At 44.1% G+C, this 22,526-nt stretch overlaps 1 protein-coding gene and 1 pseudogene across 1 annotated transcript; both read left to right on the plus strand.

Annotated features, from left to right (window-relative positions):
• The first annotated feature begins 3,190 nt into the window (after positions 1-3,190).
• LOC120842045 (ice-structuring glycoprotein) lies at positions 3,191-8,042 on the plus strand. The gene is made up of 2 exons (XM_040213068.3): positions 3,191-3,243; positions 7,325-8,042. Exons 1-2 carry the CDS (start codon positions 3,232-3,234, stop codon positions 7,940-7,942), a joined length of 630 nt encoding a protein of 209 aa, XP_040069002.1. The 5' UTR covers positions 3,191-3,231; the 3' UTR covers positions 7,943-8,042.
• Positions 8,043-20,313: 12,271 nt separating this feature from the next.
• Positions 20,314-21,906, plus strand: LOC120842046 (annotated as a pseudogene).
• The last annotated feature ends 620 nt before the right edge of the window (positions 21,907-22,526 follow it).

Raw genomic sequence — 22,526 nt, forward strand, 5'->3', positions numbered from 1 at the left:
TCTCCTAAATGAATCCTAAATGACACATCCTAAATGAATCCTAAATGACACATCCGATTCTGCATTGAAAGCGGATGAAAACATAGTGTTGAAGACATTTGCACATTCAGCCTAATTCACAAGTTTTCCCGATTTATTGGTAATGGCAACAGTATGCTTTTTTCTGAGGGTTTATTATGTGCCGGAATTTTCGGGCCTTTTTAATCAACATGTTTGGTTATGTCCACAAGGGAAAGAAAAGTACTTGGCGTTTCAGATTGCGGTTCAATGTGCATCCTCAGCCGCGCAGTATCTTCCCTGCGCACCAGGGCCAACCATCAGCTTGGCTGAGTGGAAAATATGTTTTTTTTTCTATTATTTAATCTTTTGAGGGTTTTAGTGAACCACGTTTTATGCTGATATGCATTGAAACTGAACAAGGGGTTGAAAGTATTTGCTGGTACGTTTATCGTACTTTTAAAAATCAACCAATTTTCATCAATTGACTGGTTGTGAAATGTTTCAAAAACTGGAGAAAAGGTGCTCGGCTCGTTATTTATAGTTTCATAATTTCCTTTAGCGTACGGGCGAATTGTTTTCTTTTCGGTATGACGTTTTGAAGGGGTAAGCTCAAAGACAGCATGAATAACTTTGTAGTCAGAAATCTCTTGAAGGTATTTTATGGATAATAGACTGTCAGGGTAATTGGTTAGTATGAGACCTAAGATATCTACAGATTCACGAGCGACGCGTGTAGGCCATATTACTATCTGGGTGAGAGTAAAATTGAGACAAACCTTAATGAATTCTCTGGCTTCTGAGTTGCTTGAAGTTAAGGGCGATGGGTAAATCAAAATAACAGTTGGCATATTAAAGTAACCCAAAGGAAAAATTTGTGCATTTGGCTACTGTACAGAAAGTTGACATAGTTGGTCGTTGGACGGCAAAAGTCAGTACTATAATTTGGTGGTCTGTAGCAGATGCCCAGTACAACTGTGCGCGAAGAAGCCCAACAGATGAGCCACAATGCTTCAATATCACGTGGAATGGTAATGCGAGAATAGGACAACTGCTGGCTAACGGCGATGAGTAGACCTCTAGCTCGTGCGCCTTAACGATCTTTTGAAAAGAGGTGAAAATTTGGCACGTCAGCCAGGACTTCAGCATCAGTGACGTCGGCAGTTAACCATGTTTCAGTTAGTAGTAATATATTGCTGCTGGATGACGACACGAGATGAGATACAAGATCCCGTTTCGAAAGGAAGCTCCGTATGTTGGTAAAGACAACAAATAAGGAAGTATTTACACGAGAGGTGAATTGAGGACGGTTAATAGGTCGCCGATAGACTGGCGATTGTTATGAAATTTTTTTACAGTCTGTTTTGTACCGTAGCGAGAATGGGGCTGCCTTGTAACTAAGTGCTTCCGGGCGTTTTGGACGAGGCATGAGAAATCTTCGCCATCGCTAAAGGCGGTGCCCTTTAACTTACGGCCGTTCGAAAGAATGGCCTCCTTAGTTTTAGGAAACGTTAGTTTCACGATTAATGGGCAGCAGCGTTTCTTTGCGTGATAGCCGAGACGGTGAGCTCACTCTGTATCTCTAGGTTCGAGGGTCACATGGAGGTGATCAGAGCATAACTGAATTACTCTTTCTTCGGACTGAACAGATTTAAGTCTCATGTTGGACGGGATCAGGAACAAAGTAACATAATAAATTATTTCTCCGTGAACGGTTTTCAGCATCGTCCAATCGGGAGTTCAACTTGAAGACTATCGGCGTTCTTTGAGTGGTATCAGTGCGTGCCCTCTCAAATTCAGATTGCAAGTTTTCTTTTTTTGCAATAGTTTGTTTCGTGGATCATTGTTTTTTGTTTAGTAGTCGTTGCACTTAAGCAGTAGCTGCCTCTCGAAATTTTCATCAGTTATGTTTCCTCACTTTCTTGAAAATGCAGCTCCGGCGACGCCGAAGAGACGTTCTACCGACGCTCTCGAAGGAGCGGCGGTGTTGTGCTTCAGCAAGAGCTGGTGGATCTGGGATTCCCCTCTCTCTTGTGTTCTCTCTACTTCTAAGGTCCGAAGTTGACAACGGCTTATGTGCCTCCCTGCGTTGGCAATTTCCGGTTTTACATTCGGTCCGTACTCGGTTCTAGAAGGTTCAACCAACGAACCTTAGTGTAGTCGCTGCGTGAAGGACATTCCCAGCTGTAGAGTTCCATACAGCAACGTTTATCCCGGGACACGTCAGTCGAATTGTTCGACTGACGTGTTCAGCGATATACTTTGCTGTACTGTCTTAGTTTTCGTTGTTTTTCGGATTGCTCACGTATCGTTCTCGCAATACACGCCTACCCAGTATAGAATAAAAAGAAGGCCGTTTAAGCGGTCTTCTACAGATTACTCCTCAAAAGTAACCAGATACCGTTACTCGTTACTTGGCCTTAAAAGTAACTAAATACTTTAGCCGTTCCTCTTCTAGAAAAGTAGGTAAATACGTTACTTGTTACCAAACATATTAACAGTTACTTGTAACGCGTTGCGTGGATGTCTGGTCTAGTCTGGTCAAGTGCCTAGTTTCCGGTCGAGGGAGTTGACGTTGACGCACGAGCCGTCACGCAGTGGGAGGACAGATGAGTCACCAGTATCGCGTGCATAGCACGTAGGCACACATTCCGAGGGGACGCTCGTGAAGGTACAATAGGGCAGAAAGCAGCACACGTGCCATGATGGAGGAAAGCACCTGCATAGAGAAAGCGAGTGAATGAGTTGACTGTACATGTCTGGTCGAGGGAGGTGACACACGAGCCGTCACGCAGTGGGAGGACAGATGGCAGTCGCCGGTATCGCGTGCATGGAACGTAGGTACACATTCCGAGAAGACGATCGGGCATGCACAGTAGGGGAGAAAGCAGCACACGTGTGATGACGGATGAAAACACCTGCATAGCGAAAGCGAGTGGATGAGTTGACTGTGTCGTAGCATAGCCACCGAGGCCCACCCTACATATCTGCATATTAATTACATTTGAACTACTACAGAGTACGTCTAGACTACATGTCTGCATTTTCATTATAAACCGTGTCTTTTTTATATCTTTTCTTCTGAATTTACATTCGCGTGGCTGAATATGAAGACACCTCACAGTCCACCGCCAGGCTTATTTTGCTATATAAAACAACGCCAGCTCACGAAAGCACACGCGCACTACCAGACTTCAGCCAAGAGCGTCCAAAGAAACCAACCTACGGAAAACCATGACGACTCTGGTGAGAGACATCAGTTTTGTATATTCTGCTTTCTAACTTATATACGGTGTTTTAAACTCCTTTGTTTATAGATAGACTTTTTCTGTTTATTTTCCTTTTAAACGACACGTTTTCACATACATTTTATATGCTAAATTCAGTATAAAAGATTTAGAATAATATTGAACTACAACGCAGACTTGCCACTTGAATTTATCAATACCATTTTAACTTAAAAGGTTGTAAATATACTAACTGACGAAGAATGATCCTAAAATCAGCGTAAAAATACAGATGCCGTCTCGCAATTCATAGTCTTTGAGAGCCTCAAAACGCCATATTGAATTTCGGCTGTTACATTTATGTGAGGGACTAAACTATGAACGTTCTTGTATTTCATACTTACTTAGGATGAGAGCTGAGATATTCTCATAGAAGCATTTAATCTAAAAATTGCTAATTCTTTGAGTATGCAATAATGATCCATATATTACTTCATTATAGACATGATAGGACACCGCACGAATAAATCTAACAAAACACAATCCGCTCTCATAAGCAGCATAAAAATTAAAAAAAAATCAGTCTCAATCCTCTCGTTCTCCGTGAGTGGACGATGGTTTAGCAACTTTACACAATAAAAAAATGTCGAGTATTTCACTGCGAAGGAACAAACAAAATTGTTTGTTGATTCGGAGTTTATTTTCCGCTAAAAAGACTTCGCTTATGGGAGTTTATTTTGTTAGTTTTCCCATTTTCTAAAATTCGGAGCCAAATTTTAATTTGTTGACAATTTTTCCTCATTTCAAATAGAAATTAAAAGTCCGGACATGAACGTACATTACATATTTCAAAACTCGATTCTATCGAATACTATTTAATCAGCTGCACTTGGCATTGGCGCATTACTATTGGCAAGGCTAACTATCCCGCGGCAGATACTGCGAAATTGTGTCGCTTCAACAATAGTCGATTCTTTCAAATAAGTAAACTCCTGGACGTGGTCGCTGGAAAGTATGGGAGCTTCAGCTGCACTCTCCCATCCATTGAAATATGCGCGTTCATAGCTATCACCGTTAAAAAAAAACTGTACCACTCGTTTTCTTGAGACCCACCTATATAGTGTGGCCCAGACTAGAAACCTAAACAATGGCTTTAGTCGTGACCAAGACAACACACCGTAACGAGCTAAAAGGTAACCCATTTTTTGTCAGTGGTCCAAGACTGAAAGGAAACTAACACGCTCCTCTCAGGACCAGAGATAATGTGATTTTATAAAATGTATCTGAAAAATACCGCTTTTTTCATTTTGAAATTTCTGTCGGTACCTCGAATTTTGTAGTTTTCCTTGGCGGCAATTTTACGGCGAGAATTTTTCGGATTTTTTCTGATTTATCCGATAACACAGTAATAGAAAAAAGCATACAAAAATTTACTCTTAAATATTGTCGCGCGTTGACCATCTCATCAGAGACTTTAAAACATAAAAGGGAAACGTTCACATAAAAACATACGGTATGAAGTGGGATCTGCTGGGTCGTGTGCACACTGACCTTTTAACTTCTATTGCTGACCATTCCCTAAAGTGTGAGTTGGTGATTATCACTGTTGCACACGTTCCTCAAAAACGGGAATAAAATCACGTTCCTCGTTCCTTCTCAATCGTGGAACGGGTTCCCGTTACAAGTTCCCGGAATTCGCAAAGGAACACGCTGCCGTCCCATTCGTAAGATTGGAACGTGTTGTTCAGTTAATGGTACATTTGCTTATTTTAATGAAATATTGTGCATGATAATCCGGATATAAGATAAATAAATCAAGTTAAAATATTCACATAAAACTACGTGTCCTGTTGGGACAATCACATTTGTTCCCGTTGTTTTTTTTCGATGATCCCTCAGAAACTTTTTCATCCCTTGAAATCAGAGGTTGAAATGGACGATAATAAAAGACCTAAACGCCTAATAAAGTCAGGTAAATCTGCAGTTAAATACAAAAATAAATAAGAAACGCCGTCCGTCCTGCCGTTTTCTCGAAAATGTAGCGAGTTTTCGTCCCAGTTCCACCGATGCAAGATGGAGCAGCGGCGTTCCTCCCAAGAGGAACGCGTTTCGGGAACGTGGTTCTGTAGAGCACTGGTGCATTTTTAGATAGAGAATAAAATAGCGCGAAAAAAATAGAGACAAGAAAGTAGACAGTGCAGGTGTTCCTTTTGTCTATTCTCTTGTCTTTGTTCATTTTGCGCTATTTCATTTGTACCTCATTATTAATTATGCGTGTCTCTACAAGTCAATATTGTTACGGAGTAAAGGCTGTTTCACATGCTGCGATTTGAAGTAAATGTGAGATTAAAATCATAGTCGCACTGTCACAGCGGCTCTGGAACTGGTTTCCACGAGGTTGATATTTTTGTCGCAGAGTCGGTGCCATCACTTTCTCGTCAACCAGCCGTTCATTAGCAGCTTTTACCCGCGATAGCTGCGTATTCGGAAATAAATTTAGTACCCTAAAAGCTTTTGGTTTAGTGTTTAATTGTTAGAGATTTTTAGTTACACGTTGTATTTGTAAAACATGTGTGTTTATTACAACTTTTTTGTTGTACTTTAGGCAAAGTGAAATGCGTCGCGTTCGTGTCCGCTGCAACTAGAAGAGCCGGCCGCGCCGACAGAAATTGCGCGGTTGTTGGAGCATGTGAAATCAAACATTGCGATAGCACTCAGGCGTCGGCTGTAGCACCGAGTGTTTTTCGCACAGTCACTGCATGTAAAACGAGTTTAAGGCGAAGAGGCGTTAAATAATGAGCTGTAAAGAAAGGTTTAGTTAGCAAACTTGTACCAAGCAAAACAAAGAACCAGCGTCGATACAGCAGAAAAGCGGGCACCGATTTCGCGGCGTAACAGGAAGCGAGAGCGAGACTGACTCTACAAGGCCATGGGCAGCTCCTTATCTAGTATGCATCGGCATCGCAACAATTCGGCCCAGAAGGTTCAAGCAACGCGCGTTCTGGTTGAGAATGTACAGGCACTTTCGAGAACAAAAAACTAAGACAAAATAATAAAAGTTACGCCCGAGTAAAAGAAACGCAACGTCTTGATGTATTGCGTGACCGAGTGCTGCTTGTTCGGCCCTGCGCGCGGCAATATCCGCCCGAACATTTTTTTTAAATCGCATACGAAAACAAATAACGGCCACTGTATGCAAAAATGTAGACTTGAATATCAGTTCAAAAAAAAGTGAAAGCCGTTTACAACTTCCTGTAACGCCGAATGGGAGCGCAGCTCTTGAGGAGGAGGAGTGGAGGGTATATTCCTCCTCCTCCCTCGTGATCATGCCTGCTAGTCCGCCTCCCCTCCTGCTCCCCCTCCCTCTCCTTTACCACCTCCTCGTCCTTCAAGCTCCTCCCCTCCCCTCGCCTCCGCCTCCTCGTCTCTCCCCCCCCCCCTCCTCCACCTTCGTACTGCTTTCCTCCTTGCCGCTCAAGCCGGAAAGGGTCGCGTAAGAGCTGTGCTCTTACGCGACCCTTTCCCCCCCTCGAACCATACTAGACAATGAGGGGAGGAGGAGGAGGGGGAGGAGGAGGAGGGCAGAGGTCCGGGGGGTCACGTGACCTCGAGGGGACGGGATCACATGACCTTGGGCGGGCCGTCACGTGACCGGCGGGGGGAGGGGAGTCACCCCCCGGGGTCACGTGACCTTGGCGGGGGAGGAGGGGGGAGGAGGAGGAGCGGAGAGGGAGGAGGAGGACGGGCGACGCCGACGCCAACGCCGACGCCGCACAGGCTGGAAACGGGTCATGTGACCCCCTCCCCCCGAGGTCACGTGACCCGCCCGGACCATACTACACAATGAGGGGAGGAGGAGAAGGAGGGGAGGAAGAGGAGGAGGAGGGGAGGAGGAGGGGGAGGAGGAGGAGAGGCGTCGCCGTCGGCGTCGCCGTCGCCGTCGGCGTCGACGCCGACGGCGACGGCGACGCCGACGGCGACGCCAACGGCGACGCCAACGGCGACGCCGACGCCGCTCAGGCTGGAAACGGGCCCCTAAGAGCTGCGCTCTAAAACGTCGCATTGCAACTTGTTAAACTCACCTTGGAATTCTCCTGCAGCTTCGTCTGACTATCCTCATCGTGGCTGTTGCCGGCGTGCTCGGAAGCTCCAAAAGGGCGGCTAGGGCGGCTACGCCAGCTACGGCGGCTACACCGGCCACTCCGGCCACGGCGGCCACGCCAGCTACAGCGGCCACGCCGGCTACGGCGGCTACGCCCGCTACGGCGGCTACGCCAGCTAGAAAGGCTAGGGCGGCTACACCGGCTACACCGGCCACGCCGGCTACGGCGGCTACGCCCGCTGCGGCTGCTACGCCAGCTAGGAAGGCTAGGGCGGCTACGGCGGCTACACCGGCCACGCCGGCTACGGCGGCTACGCCAGCTAGGAAGGCTAGGGCGGCTACACCGGCCACGCCGGCTACGGCAGCTACGCCCGCTACGGCGGCTACGCCAGCTAGGAAGGCTAGGGCGGCTACACAGGCCACGCCGGCTACGGCAGCTACGCCCGCTACGGCGGCTACACCAGCGAGGAAGGCTAGGGCGGCTACACCGGCCACGCCGGCTACGGCGGCTACACCCGCTACGGCGGCTACGCCAGCTCGGAAGGCTAGGGCGGCTACACCGGCCACGCCGGCTACGGCGGCCACGCCCGCCACGGCAGCTACGGCGGCTGCGTAGCCGGCAAATGCGACGGCTACGGCGGCTACGGGCTCGGATACGGAAGCAGTCTGCGCCGTGGAGGAGTGTGCAGCAGATACGGCGGGCTCGGATTCTACGGTGGACACGGAAGCTTCTATGGTTTAAATCCAAATGAAAACGCGGGAATAAATAACGTTTCCCTTTCTAACAATGCTCTTGATCTCATTTTAGTCATCACTTCACTTCTAGAGTCAACGGGCAGATCGCCTTATGGAACTGGAAAATTGGCCCTAGGTTTCGCACTCCCATAAATACGACGGAATTATTTTTTTTAGTTTTATAACCCCGTGAAAATATCCCTGCACTTTTCCAGCTCTCGATATCATCCTCAGAGTGACCTTTGATCGAAATCGGTGCCCCCTTTCCGGACGCAACTTAACCCAAACCAGGCTGCTCGAGCGACGTCTGTGGGATATCCATAGCATGTTGTAACACAACTTAGACGTCCGCAGGGATACATTTGCTTTAGGAGAATAATTGAGAATGACACTTTACTTCAGCTGTTTGGCGCCACCTTTTGGCAAACCTGGAAGCTTGTTTGCGATGACTTTCTAAAAAACCGTAAACGATCACGCATCTGTCTTTTTTTTAAATAGACGAAAACACGATAATGTGAACCGTTGGAACACGATTTGCGTGCCTACCAGGACTTTATTATCACCGTTGGGATGCCGCCAAGTAACGGGCATTTAAAGAACAGAGCCAGTTAACGGAAGTATGGCTCGTTCGTGGAGTTACTTAGTCCTGAATGCGACTTAGCGGATAACGCTAACGAATTTACTACGTTGACAATATTAATGGGGCCATGAAACTATTTTTGTACTTTCGATGAATACAACTCGAAATCACTCCCTGACGTAAGTAGCCGAATAAACTTGCCTTAGCTTTTCTTTTTAAGCAAAACCAAATGGCAAATAAATTCGAGAAATATGAGCATCGTTTGACCCATTAACTCAGAGCCAGAACAAGGGGCCACGTGGCCTGGTGCATATTCTATGCCGCACATTTTAATCATAGCCACGCTCTTGGGTCGGCGTCTAGAGAACCGCAAGCTGAGTTCCAGGCAACGTTACTAAAACACTCAGTTGGGAAACTCGCCGTCGAAACCTGGGCCGCTGGCGTCCACCGAGACCGAGCTAAACGCGACAACAGCGCCACTCTTTTTCGTTTGTCTGTACTATGGTCACCTCGAGCTTTTTGAAAGCCTGTTTTTTGCGTAAAAACAAACGGAAAAGACTCTTTTTGTATGAAATTTATTGGAGTTTAGTACCAAATGATGGGCGCGCGATGTTTTTATCATCTTTAGTTCGCAAGGTTTTGCGGAACAATTAATATTGTTTTTATAAAACCATGCCTCAGCGGGCCTTTCAGGTAGCGCGTCCCGACCTAGGTGCATTTTAACTTCAGTAGTTCAACGCGGCGCGTCCGCCGGGGAGACGGGGGTTCACCCCTGTCAAAGCCAAAAATAGAAGTCACGTGCAGTTTCTCGAGTGGCCGCTGCAGGAGAAATGGTGGCGTTGTGTTCGTCATTAGCTCGGTGCTCGGAGACAGATTGGGGCCATATTTTTAGGGCTGTCTCTATGGGAGTTTCCCAACTGAGTGTTTTAGTAACGTTGGTTCCAGGCATTATTAGAATTCGGCTGTTCTAATCACCGCAGTGTTTGGACACGAGCCATTACCCAAGTTTCCGCCGAGTCATTGATTGTTACGAGCCGAAGTCGAGTGCTCACGCAGTTCTCGTGTCCAATCTATGAGCCGCGCTCGATTGTCATCAGGTGGGTGATTTCTATCACACAATTACGACATCAAGCTTTGCAAAAGCAAGACTGAAATAAACAGTCCCCTTTTATCCTAGAAATTTCACCGCGGCAGAAGAAGCGTTTGAATCAGCGGCGGTCTGTACGAATATACTTGGGCCAGGTAGGACCAGTACGCCTCTGCTAAGTCATGAACATCTCAACACGATATCGTTTCGTAACCCCTTTAAAGCGTCCACAGTGATCCGCAATGTGCATTTCACACCATCAATATCTCCGTTTTTTGCAGACGATAGGTAGGAGGAGGATCTGAAAATGCGGGGAACTCTGACTGGTCGGAGCCCCTGATGATGATGGCATCCAGCATCTTGAGAACCAATGTCAGCGCGGAGCCGTACACAATACAGCCATAATCAAGTCGGGAGCGTACGACCAAACGCTAGATGCGCAATAAAAAACACCGATCAGCCTCCAGGGCACGTGCTACAACATCTTTAGTATATTAAGTGATTTCACACATTTCATTCTGAGGCTCTTAACATGTGGAATGAAAGTCGTTCTAGAGTGAAATACAAGACCTAAAGACTTGTGCTCGTTCTTTAGTGTAATAGGAACTTTATACATAATCAAAAAAGGCTCTAGTGAAATTTCGCGACGAAGGAAGAAGCACACACAAACCATTTACTGAGGAGGTAACCTAAAACCTTTGATATTTGCGCTTTTGACATAATTGTTGATTGCAAGTTGAAGTCGACGTTCACAAATGGACGGATAACAAGATGTGACTGAAATTTGTACATCATGAACATACGGTGAGTACTGAACAAATGGGGATATAATACGAGCAATTGAATTCATTTTTACGATAAAAATGTGACGCTAGGCACACCACCTTGTGCGACTTCACTGTTTTGCGAGAATTCTCTAGAAATAATTGCCCCACGCTTCACAGGAAAAGCGCGCTCCCGGAGGTGACTATGGATAGCACCAAGCATACTGGCTTGAAGACCAATGTGGAACAAATCCTGCAATATGCATTTTTTCTAGAGTTTCACTTTCGGAAGAGCCATATGTCAAACGAATGTCGAATTCGATGTCTTAACTACGACAATATAGTCATATTAGCAAAAAAAAAAACAGTTAAAAATTCACATGCCACAAGGAATGTAACGGCCAATTCAGGGCTTGATATGATATCGCCTTCTATGCAGCACAAATGAAAACCTATTTTAAGTGCATGACTTCAGTGTCTTTTATTCTAAATAATCATTTCAAGCTTTTTCTTTCAATACGAAATTGTTTGGAGCGATTTATGCAAGTTGGTGTTCTTCACGTGTGGCAAACACGGTAAATACAAGGGACTCCGCAGAGTAATTGATTTTTAGTTGTCTCTGGTTATTAGCGATGCAATGATACTGCATGGCTTTGTTTACCACCACGTGACGAGCATATTTAGATAGCTAATGCCGACAACATGGCCTAGCATGCGACGATACAGTGTTGCGACAATCATTATTAATGTACATTATCTCTTAGTGACAAGGACCGGTAGTTAATATTTAATTGGATATTCGTGCTCTAATTGAAATACACCTCATGTTGTGAAAGTTGCTTTATATGCGCATAAAGGTAAGTCCTGCTTTCCATTGCTGTGCTCTTCGACATGCTTCGCTTACAAAACACCGTAACAAGGTAGTATACGTAGCGAAAAAAGAAAAGGAAACAAGAGACGCAAGGATGTTGCATTTCAAGAATGGGACATTAAAATAAAAATAAACATGTAGCCATGTGTGGTTTAGACTAGCTACGCGTTTTACCAAAGTGCCACCCAACGTAGCCGTTTGTATAATTAATTATTACAACACATCGTTTGGTCTGCGGCATAGAGAAATAGCGAGAACCTGAAGTATTAGCACAGGGAGAGTCATTCAGAGGGCCTTGATACGAGATCATGAAAAACATGAGGATGGTTGATGTAGGTATTTTGGCGACACCCAGATATTGAAGGGACTTTGTCTGGATGTGACAAATGGTTCATTAAAACTAGTTTTGTAACACGCATCTTGGTGTGTGTTATTTTTCTATGAGATACGAAGTGGAAATACAGATGGGTAGATTAAAGTCTAAGATTTTCAGTAAATCTAGAATTTATATTCGGAATTCCTTCACAAACCTGCTAAAGATCATGACCACCGAGAAGCACTATACGTGAAAAATATTTTGTTTTGGCTGAAAAATAGATACCGGTGGCCCAAAAAAGAATACTCATGGCCAGACGAAACAATACACGAAACATAACCACGTATAGTGACTGAAGCGTTTGCCCATAAAATATATTCCAAACCATTTAAATATCAACCGAAAACCTACACCACAGCGATGAATACTGAGTTGTGGTGCAAAAAAGCATTACCAGTCAGTGGTTGAGTTACACAAAACATTGAAATTTTATGAAGCACTTGAGAAGCGTTCATGTACAAAAGAAAATGAAACTATACACAACCTTTATCAAATATTTTTACCAATCAGAAATTAGGGTTCAATTTGCATGGCAGCAACTAACACGGAGATCAAGTGAAGTCATAGGTTTACGTGTAATAATTTTATTCTTGCATGGGCAGCTGACCAAGTAGTTAGCGGGCCCGTTTCAATATATATATATAAATAAAAAGCTTTATGCAAATTTATGGCGCCCCAGTTCCGTTTTCCGTGCCGCGGGGCCTGTAATAAATAGCTACAACTACAACTATAAATGTTTATTGTGATTGTCATAGGTTGTGCGTGTGTGTCTAATCCCACCTTTAGCGTTTAGTTATTGCTCTGCCTGCATTCCGTTTGCATTTACTGCTAGCACAAACAGGCGCGCCCACTAAATCAGCATATTGTCATTTACGGGATACAGAAGCAATAGGCAATGCTGAAAGGCCACACGAGTCAACATATACTTCACACTAACGTTGGCACTTTGCTGCGCCTGCAGTACGTCAGAAGTTTTTTCTCCAGCTAGAAGTCTGGAGCCTAACTTTTGTGTTTCAATCCCATTCTCAGCCATAGGTTCTTGATAAACCTCCAAGTATGCAACGGAGAAGCCTGGTGGGCTTTTGAGGCTCATATTGTCGCGTGCGGGGCCTGGTTGGCAGAGCTCGCGGCTCCCAAGCGGAGGCACGGATTTCAAAGCCTGCCAGCCCAGGCGCATTTTCACCCTTCGTACGTCTTCCGTAGCGTCCCAGATAAAACGGGAAGTTATCGTACCCTCTGGCCTAAAAACCCTTTGTGAGCATTGAACGTCAACAGAAAGAAGCTACAAACTGCGCGATGAGGGAGGGACGAGTCTTAAGACATACAACTTATGTTTGTTTTAATTACAGAAGAAAGTTCGCTTTTTTTTTTAGTTTTATATTCGCTAAATTCTTAACACAGATATTTTTTCCAGACGACTATCATGAAAAATTGACGATTCCATCGACACTTACGCGCATCACACAAATTTTAAAGTCATGTAATTTATATGAGAAAATAGAACAAATTTAGAAGGAATACAAGAAAGACACGCCGACGGGAATCGAGCCCTAAACTAGGAGATTGGCTTAAATCATACTAACTAGCTGTGCTTTTCTTTCTTTATTGCTGCACATACCTTTGCGGCAAAGGTGCTTAGAGCGAAACTTCGGAAAGGATAGATGCCTGGGGAACAGCGTAGCTCAATAAAATTTAATAAAATATTTACACCAGCTTTATCATACTTACAAAGACGGAATGTCCATAATATGATGAGCGCACTTTGTGTGCTGTTTGAAAGTGAGGCTGGTTTAAGTGCGCCGTACGTAATTTAAATTCCGTGCTCCCCGTTTTTGTTTTTTTTTCCCAACATCATCAAGTTAGTGTTATGTTTGCTTTGTTTGCGAAAAAGTTTTCAGCGATAGTGCTTCATCGTTCGGAGTTAGGTTATATGCATATTTAACGTCTTGGAGAGAAATGCCAATCATAAAATTAGCGTTGATGGATATTATTAAAATAATCTTAAGCTTTTCCGTGTGTCATGTCGATCGAACGTCGTCATTCCGTCTTTAATGACTTTAAAAAAAAAATATAAGAACAAACTGTTGTCGTAATCAAAATTGACTTATGTATAGTAGGAATCATATCCTGGATTCCTCTCAATCTGAGTTTAGGTTCAATTGTATAGACAACCTACTTAAACCGAAAGAAACTTTAACGTCTTTGCACGATGCATGAACGCTACAAAGTTATTTAGTGTACCATTTGTTTCCGTTTCTCAATCTCCAGATTAAAAAAATATATATATATTTTGTTTGGCATAAATTGATGAAATTTATTTTACGCACCATAATTGTAATACGCTGTTTTACATTGTTTGGACAGGGACAAATGTATCTCGTGGCGTATAAACACTCCGCACTCCATAAAAGAAGCCTATTTAAAGTCCACGACTTAGAGGATAGATGGACATTAAAAGTTGGTTTGTTTTGCAATTCAATTTCCCAAAACAATCTTTGTCAGAACCTGTTAGTCTCACATCGAAACGTTTTGAACAGGCTGGACACACTAGTGTTTTTCGACTGAGAGCATTATAATTTTTTTTAAAGTTCTCCAAGGCAAAGGCGCCGCGACCGACATACACTTTGCTCGCTGGCGTAACGGGCAACGTGTCACCGTCATGCTGCAGCGTTCGTGGAAGCCAACACGGCGTAACCGCTTACGTTATTCTCCCGGCGAGTTTCGTTCAATGCGGCCTCAACTAATGGCTGCTGTCGTTTGGGTGCCCGAGCAATAAAAGCGAAAAGCCATGGTACCGACCGCTGTACCATGAGTACCGCCATAACGTGACCATGTCGAAAACAACAAGGTCAGCCACCGGGCTTAAACATTCAGCAACCCGCTGAATGAGACACGTTCTATACGTTCTACGTGTAATGTCACGTTGCCCAAGAAAAAAAAAGTGGCTCCAACTTTTTTTTTTGCCATTTTTCATGGACGATGTTCTCCTTTATATTTGTGACTGGTTTTTAAATGCGATGGGTATACCTACAGCACCTCAATTCTCAAGGAGGTAGACTCACCACACTTCAGCCGTCATGTGGCGTAGAAATATAGTTGCCAGGGTTCACGAGCATTTTGCCACGCATTGCCCGACAAAAGACGCAAGAAGTGCCTTCCGTCTTTCTGCTTGCTACAACTATTAACAGCAAAACAAATAATTACTTCGATCATCTCAATCCACCGTATCTGTCGATCACAAAATTGAATTTCAGAATCGTAACCGTCGCTAACGGCGCCCGTGTGGCTATGAGCATCAAGATGGCACCGCGACTCGGTTGCTACAACTTTAGCGATTCTTCATGCATTGCTTTCTAGTGAGTCTATTTTATTGTTTGAAACGATTTTCAGAACAGATAAAAAGGCATGTCGAAATATAATGAACGATAAATAATTGAACACAAAGAGGTCGTAAGACATAATGATTTGTGAGGGCTCTAATTGAACGTCACTAAAAAGACACAAAAAGACTGGCATGCCTTTGATGTGTGCTGCTTCTTAAAATCGAGAAGGCCTCTCACAGTAGTGGTAAATTAATCAACTCTGCAAATTGGAAATCCCTTGGTGTTCAATATAAAAATTATTGCAGCATCTCCAGAACTAAGCAGAGAATAATGGATCTCACAAAAACTGCTCTTCCGATAAAAAAAAAGTGTTGGAAAATTTTGTATTTTAAAAACAATAAAACGAATCTCTATAATTTATATACGGGTTGCTAGTCGCGAGGGCAAAGATAAAGCGTCCGATATGAGAATACACATACAAAGATACATCCACATAAATGTTAAAATTCGGAAACTATGACGCACTCGTGCATGAAGCATAAAGATAATTAGGCGTATTCCGGCCTTCGAATATTCCGAAAATTGTTCTCTATATTGAATACTACACAAAACCTGACTACTACATTTTTATATTTGTTTGGGGGTGGGGTCTGAAAAGACGCCTATTAATTTAGTATAACCTGTGAAAACTTGATTTTTCTCGCACGTATAGAAATGTAACTGAAGAAATAACACAATTTTTTCTTGATCACAAATAGGTTTTTGTTTCAAATGTTAGAATAAAATGTGTAAATAACTATGATTACACTTTTGTTCAGTACGGGAAACCCCTAAACAAAAATTGTCTTCAAAAAACGTTACCCTAGAGACCATGACTAAGTAGCACGCCACATAACAGCATAGCCAGAGAAGAGCATGTACATATACAGCATAACACATGAGCAGAGCAACAGCACGAACTTACAATATTGTCACGGATGGTGACCAAAATAACAATAAATAAACAAGGATAAATAAACGTATGATGGGACGAATTTTTGCTCAAAACAACAATAAATAAACAGGAATAAATAAACGTTTACAGGGACAAATTTTTTCCCAAAACAAACAAGAAACAGATTACACTAGAACGTCGCGGGCGTCGATAGTGGCGTCACAGCAGGATCGAACGCTGGGGCAAGAGTGACTCCGGCTCAACACGCGCAACCCCTTTTGTACACAGGTGTGTTTCTGGAACAGTTGGTGTAGGCGGTTCAGCGCGTAGAACATTTTGACCCTGAACATGCAACAGAGGTCTCGAACATACCACAGAGTTCTCGAATTTACCATTACACAAAATACGGGAATAGGAAAACAGCAGCAATGGCGGGAAATAGCAGCTCTCTTTTGATTATGAAAAAACACTCAAGGACACGATACTATTAACCGCCTTCATTTTGGGCTGTATATTGCGATCAAAATGACTTGCTTCTTTAAGGTAGACATCAAAAATTTAGTTTTTATTAATCAGTGCGATCGCTGTAAGTTTAGTCCAGGTAACCTAATCGTATACGTTCCACCGCGTCGTAATTTGGAGAAATTTACTTTACATGGTGTAGCTGTACAGCAAAGGGGGCTTTCTATACAGTGATATATAACTTACTTTCGCTTTCACGAGTGTATGATTACAAAATCACAGACAGAATTTCCAAGCCGTAATTGGCAATTTCTTAGGGAAATAGATGGTGTAGGGTTGATGACCAATCATATCACTGCTTTACGAGCGTTATTTTCTCCTAATACACACTTTGAAAAGAAAACAAATACTTCCACATCCCCTACTGCATTCAAGCATTTTCGGCGTTGAACGTAAGTTAACGGAGTTCCCTCCAACGCCCAGGAGGAGGATGTAGAGAAGTTCCTGTTTACGCTTGCACTCTAATAATAACAATAGGTACACCTTCCTGGGGAAGGTGCACGGTCTAGATGTGGTGTACAGTCAATTTCTGCGTTGAAAAGAGCAAATCTAAATAACCACAAATAAATGGCTGCACCTAATTTTTTGTCATTTCGAACGTCAGCCACCAAATTCAAAGGAGCAAAATAGCTTTGACGGCGGTTGGCTCAGCAGGTAGACGACTAGCAGACGGCGAAGAGATCAGGCCACAGACTTGATTTGATGCGACGTTACCCTCCCATTGAGGAGGGTAGCGCCAGTAATTACTCGGGAGTAAACAACCCGCTTCTAGAACGCGAGGTATGACGTCATCGAGTAAGCGCGAGTAAGTTTTGAAACGCCACAATACGACAGCTTTGCTCTGGCGTCGGATGGAGTATATTTTGGAACACAGCATAAATTTTTGTAAGGGCTTTCGCCACTACTAAAAAACATGACATCTAAACTCCTTTTATTTTTTGCATCACACAATCGTAAACTTAAAAAGTGTGCCGGTTCGGTAAACGAGAAGAGACCTAATTTCCGAGGGTAAAAGCTCTAAAACCACAGACAAGTAAAAGAAACAAACAACACAGGGCGTTGTTTGTCCGTTGTTTTTAGCGGTTTTACCCTCGGAAATATGACGAAGAGACCGCGCGTCTCTACGGCACAGGCATTAGCTTATGCAAAAAATCATGCCGCATGCTCGCTCTTTTAACGCTTTTCTCGCTCCCGCTTTATGAAACAAATAGGTGGCGAGCGGCTGTTAGGACAAGACGTCAGAACTAGCATGACCTGTGATTAACACTTTGGGACGGCGACTGAATGCTTGAACTGCCGTATGACGGCACTTGAACGCTCCGCACAAGCGTCGTCGGACGAGCGCCGCACGACGGCGCCCAGAACATGCCCACGGTTCCGCCGCACGGGAATCTTTCTCACACTGTGGGGCGAGGCACAGGTTTTGAAGATGATACGCTCTTTTCAAATAACGAAATAACATAGGGCAGAAGCATAGTTAGAATCAAGCATAGCTTAGCAAGCACACGGTACACGACAAAGTTTGAAACAGCAGCCCACTTTGCAGAAACAAAAGAAAGTTGCTTACCGGCTTTTGCACGAGTCGTGCATGGGCGGTTCTGAACTTACGGACGTTGGCAAGACGCAGCGTCTCCCAGCTCTCAGTCATCGATTGCTATTCTTGAACACGGTATTCGTAAGGAAGATATCTAAAATACCCCCTAAAACGGCTAAAACGTAAAAAGAAGGAGATTTCCGAAGCCTCTGGAACTTCAACGACCATTCAACCGAGCCAACGTTGACCGAGCCCAACGGAAGCTGATTGCAATAGCGATGGTCTTGCGCAGTCTTCAAGAGTCTCTTTTCTTTTTTCTTTATTGTTAATTTTTTTAGAACGATACTAAGCAAATTATTATTATCTTAGTAACAATAAGAATGTCCTTAAAATAATAATGTAAAACATTACAAAAACTGAGTAAATCTTAGGATTTATTTTAACTTTAGGTTGTTTCTTTTTTTGTGTAAACCGAAACCGCAACTAACTTAAAGGGATACTTCAACGAAATTTGAAATATTCCCGTCGTGTTTAAAAATAGGTTGATTATGATCCACAATATCCGTAAATGACAATCGCACGTTTGTATTTTGAGCCTGGTGGCTGTATTTTTCGCTATAAACGGCCCACTCTGGCAAGCGCTCGGAGAAGGCCCAGCTTAGAGCACGTGACATCCAACGCAATCGTGACGTAGGTCGTCTCAAGACGAGCAAAGCTACGGCGAGGCTGACGTCGAGAGGATGGCCTAGTCTTTCCAGCCACCGGAGCGGCTGCTTTTGTACGAATTTTGAGTGACGGGTTAATCTTCTATAATCTTCTAGGGGGACAATAGCGACTTCTGCGACACACAAAAGGGATTCTCGGGAAGAGGGGAGGTCTTCCTTTCCCCCTTCTTTCGTCGTGGCCGGGGACGAGACAACCTCCGTCACCAGCTGTCAAGGTTCCTAGACGAGCATTACAAACGAGGCGTTAGCGACATCCACCAGGTGCTCTTTGCTAATCGTTTAATTCGTTTTAAAATTCCTTTTCGTGTCTTTTTTAACAAGATATTGGTATGTTCCATGTGAAACTGCTCTTTTGAACACATATCGACCAAAAAATTAGCGTCGAAATTTCATTGTAGTATCCCTTTAAGCAACGTTTCCTTCGTCGTAATTGTCTGCGCCTGTGTGCGTGCATGCGCGTGCGTGTTTGTGCGCGCGCGTGTGGATGCGTCCGCGTGCATGCGTGTGTGCGTCTCTGGTTGTGCGTGCGTGTGCGTCTGCGCGCGGGTGTGGGTTTGCGCGTGTGCATGCGTGCGTATTTGCGCGCGCGCGTGTATGAGTGCGACTGCTTGCGTGCAAGCGTCTGTTTGTGCGTTCTATTGCACTGCGCCCGCAAGAAGAACAATTGGATGTCCTGGACACTGTTAAAACACTAACTTATTGAATAGTATTATTATTATTACGATTATTATTATTATTATTATTGTTGTTGTTGTTGTTATTGAAACGTAGCCCTGAGTCTTTAGACACAGGGCCCTAAACTTTTTCGTAAGGAGCAGTCACTGGGCGCCATATTTGTGGGTGCTGTTTAGAGCGCATGCTCAGAACGAGCCCACATTAGTAGGCTACTAAGACCGGCAATATTGAGGGTGCGGAATGCACGTGACAAAAGAACTGTGGAAGCTCGTCATCAGTACGCGCTTAGCAGTCGTGCACACATCTATGGCCGCCAGTGAATACTTCCTATAGCTGGCTGTAGCTGTATCTATAAATTTTTAAGGCCCACCAAGCAAAGCTACGGGGGGTGATAGCCTGCCATTGAATTTCCCATAAACGACCATAGGCCGTTTTTGTAGGGGATGTCTCGGACTGGTTTATTATGGGATTTGCCTCTTTATGTGTGTGTTTTTGTGCATGTCACCATATTCCCAAATGAATATTTTACTCAGGTTGACATGGTCATGTGACAGGTTCTAGCAGCATCTCATTAATATTTGTCAAACATTTTCAGTATATTTTGATTTCATGTTGCCAGATACAAACTCGAGACTAACTGATTTTTTTTACTGTACACTTCCATCAACAAATATTTGTAAAACATGCTACTATAGAGCATTTCACCCTACTTTCCAATTTCTGAGCATGAAGTGATTTGTAAAAAAATGAAATATGAACTGCACTGTAAAAAAAAACCGTAAGTTAACAGCCTTTTTCAAAACTGGAAAGCGCCGTGAGAGGCGCGCACGGACACGGAGAGGGCTCGGCACTCACCCGACGGCCAGCATGGCTAAATTTCCGCAACTACTTCTGCAGGTGATGCCGATACTATTGGAAACGCCATCCAACACGCCATTCACGGTACCCGAGGACAGCATCGGACAACAACAAGTCATCATCCGCCCCCATTGGCTGGATTTTCATCGTGGGCGCGAAACGTCATCCACCACGCCACTACAAAAGCAAGGACCAGACCCGGCCAACATCAGAGGGCTCGGCACTCACCCGACGGCCAGCATGGCTAAATTTCCGCAACTACTTCTGCAGGTGATGCCGATACTATTGGAAACGCCATCCAACACGCCATTCACGGTACCCGAGGACAGCATCGGACAACAACAAGTCATCATCCGCCCCCATTGGCTGGATTTTCATCGTGGGCGCGAAACGTCATCCACCACGCCACTACAAAAGCAAGGACCAGACCCGGCCAACATCAGAGGGCTCGGCACTCACCCGACGGCCAGCATGGCTAAATTTCCGCAACTACTTCTGCAGGTGATGCCGATACTATTGGAAACGCCATCCAACACGCCATTCACGGTACCCGAGGACAGCATCGGACAACAACAAGTCATCATCCGCCCCCATTGGCTGGATTTTCATCGTGGGCGCGAAACGTCATCCACCACGCCACTACAAAAGCAAGGACCAGACCCGGCCAACATCAGAGGGCTCGGCACTCACCCGACGGCCAGCATGGCTAAATTTCCGCAACTACTTCTGCAGGTTGGTTTACAATACAAGCAGCACAGTTATAAAAATAGCTACAAATTTGTGGTGATAGTGCCGTGCCCTCAAAAGTGTTTTGCCATTTTGTGTGATTGCTGGCGTCGGTTAATGTTGTTGCTGCTTTCTGGGGACGTTGAATCGAACCCAGGACCATTAACAATAGAACAGAAGTTAGAAAAGATTTTGGAAAATCAGGGCCAGATGAGTAAGGATCTTCAAGAAGTTAAAAGTGGTCAAGCAAATCTTAGGCAAGAAATGCATAATATTCACGGAAAAATTAATAAACTGGAAAATGCAATGTCAAATATTCAGAGCGAAATGGTGAAAGTTGATAGTCTAAAGGAAGTCGTTGCAAACCTAGAACAGACAGTCAGACAGCAAAGTGAAAAGCTAATTGACCTAGAAAATAGAGGAAGGCGAAATAATCTACTTATATTTGGCTTACCCGAAAAACACAACGAAAGCACTGAGGAACTGAAGCGAACCGTAACGAAAGATGTCTTCCTGGAGACTCTCGGCATCACAGTAACTTCGATTGAGCGAATTCACAGACTTGGACGTAAGCGCGAGGAAACGAATTGACCGGTAATCATAAAGTTCTTCGACTACAACGAGATAGAGGAAATATTTAAAAACTGTAGAAAACTAAAAGGAACTAAGCTCAGTATCAGTAGTGACTACGCAAAAGAAACAGTGCAAGTAAGAAAACTATTATGGGGAAGCGCGGCATCGAACAGAGCAAAGGGCGATAAGGTATCACTTGTACATGACAAGCTGAAGATTAATGGTGAAACATTTGTGTGGGATCTTAATCTAAACCAGCGACGTCGTGTTCAACCCAGTGGGGCAGCCTACAACTGACGCGATGCAAGGGCGGCTGAAAACGATCCACCTGAATTGAGAGTTATTAGCCTAAACGCCCGAAGTGTGGTTAATAAAATTGAAGCTCTAGAAATTTTGTTTCTTGCCCACAGTCCCCATGTGGTAGCTATTACAGAAACATGGCTAAACTCCAATATAGAAAGCGATTGCATTGTTCCCCCCAATTATAAATTAGTTAGGTGTGATAGAACTACCAGAGGCGGGGGTGTGGCTATTTGTTTGAGAAATGACATTGATTGTGTGGTGCTTGAATGCGACTGTGATGAAACTGTTTGGTGCCGAATTTCTTATTACAGTCGAACGTTCCTTTTCGGAGTGGTTTATAGAACGCCAAACGCACCAGTAGAATTTTTGGAGGGCTTGAATGAGTTTTTGTGCAAATATGTAAATGATACTACCAAGGTAATCATGACTGGAGATTTTAATTTGCCCCATGTAAATTGGGGTCTTTTGACAGCTGGTGGCATTGATATCCTTAACGGAGAAAAAATAATTGACATAACGTTTAATCACAACCTTACCCAAATAGTCAAGGAATACACTAGAATCACCGACCAGTCTCAGTCAACATTAGACCTTGTCTTTATTACAGAAAACAT

This window comes from Ixodes scapularis, unplaced genomic scaffold (genome assembly GCF_016920785.2).
Source record: "Ixodes scapularis isolate PalLabHiFi unplaced genomic scaffold, ASM1692078v2 PGA_scaffold0__279_contigs__length_252992795, whole genome shotgun sequence".
NCBI lineage: Eukaryota > Metazoa > Arthropoda > Arachnida > Ixodida > Ixodidae > Ixodes > Ixodes scapularis.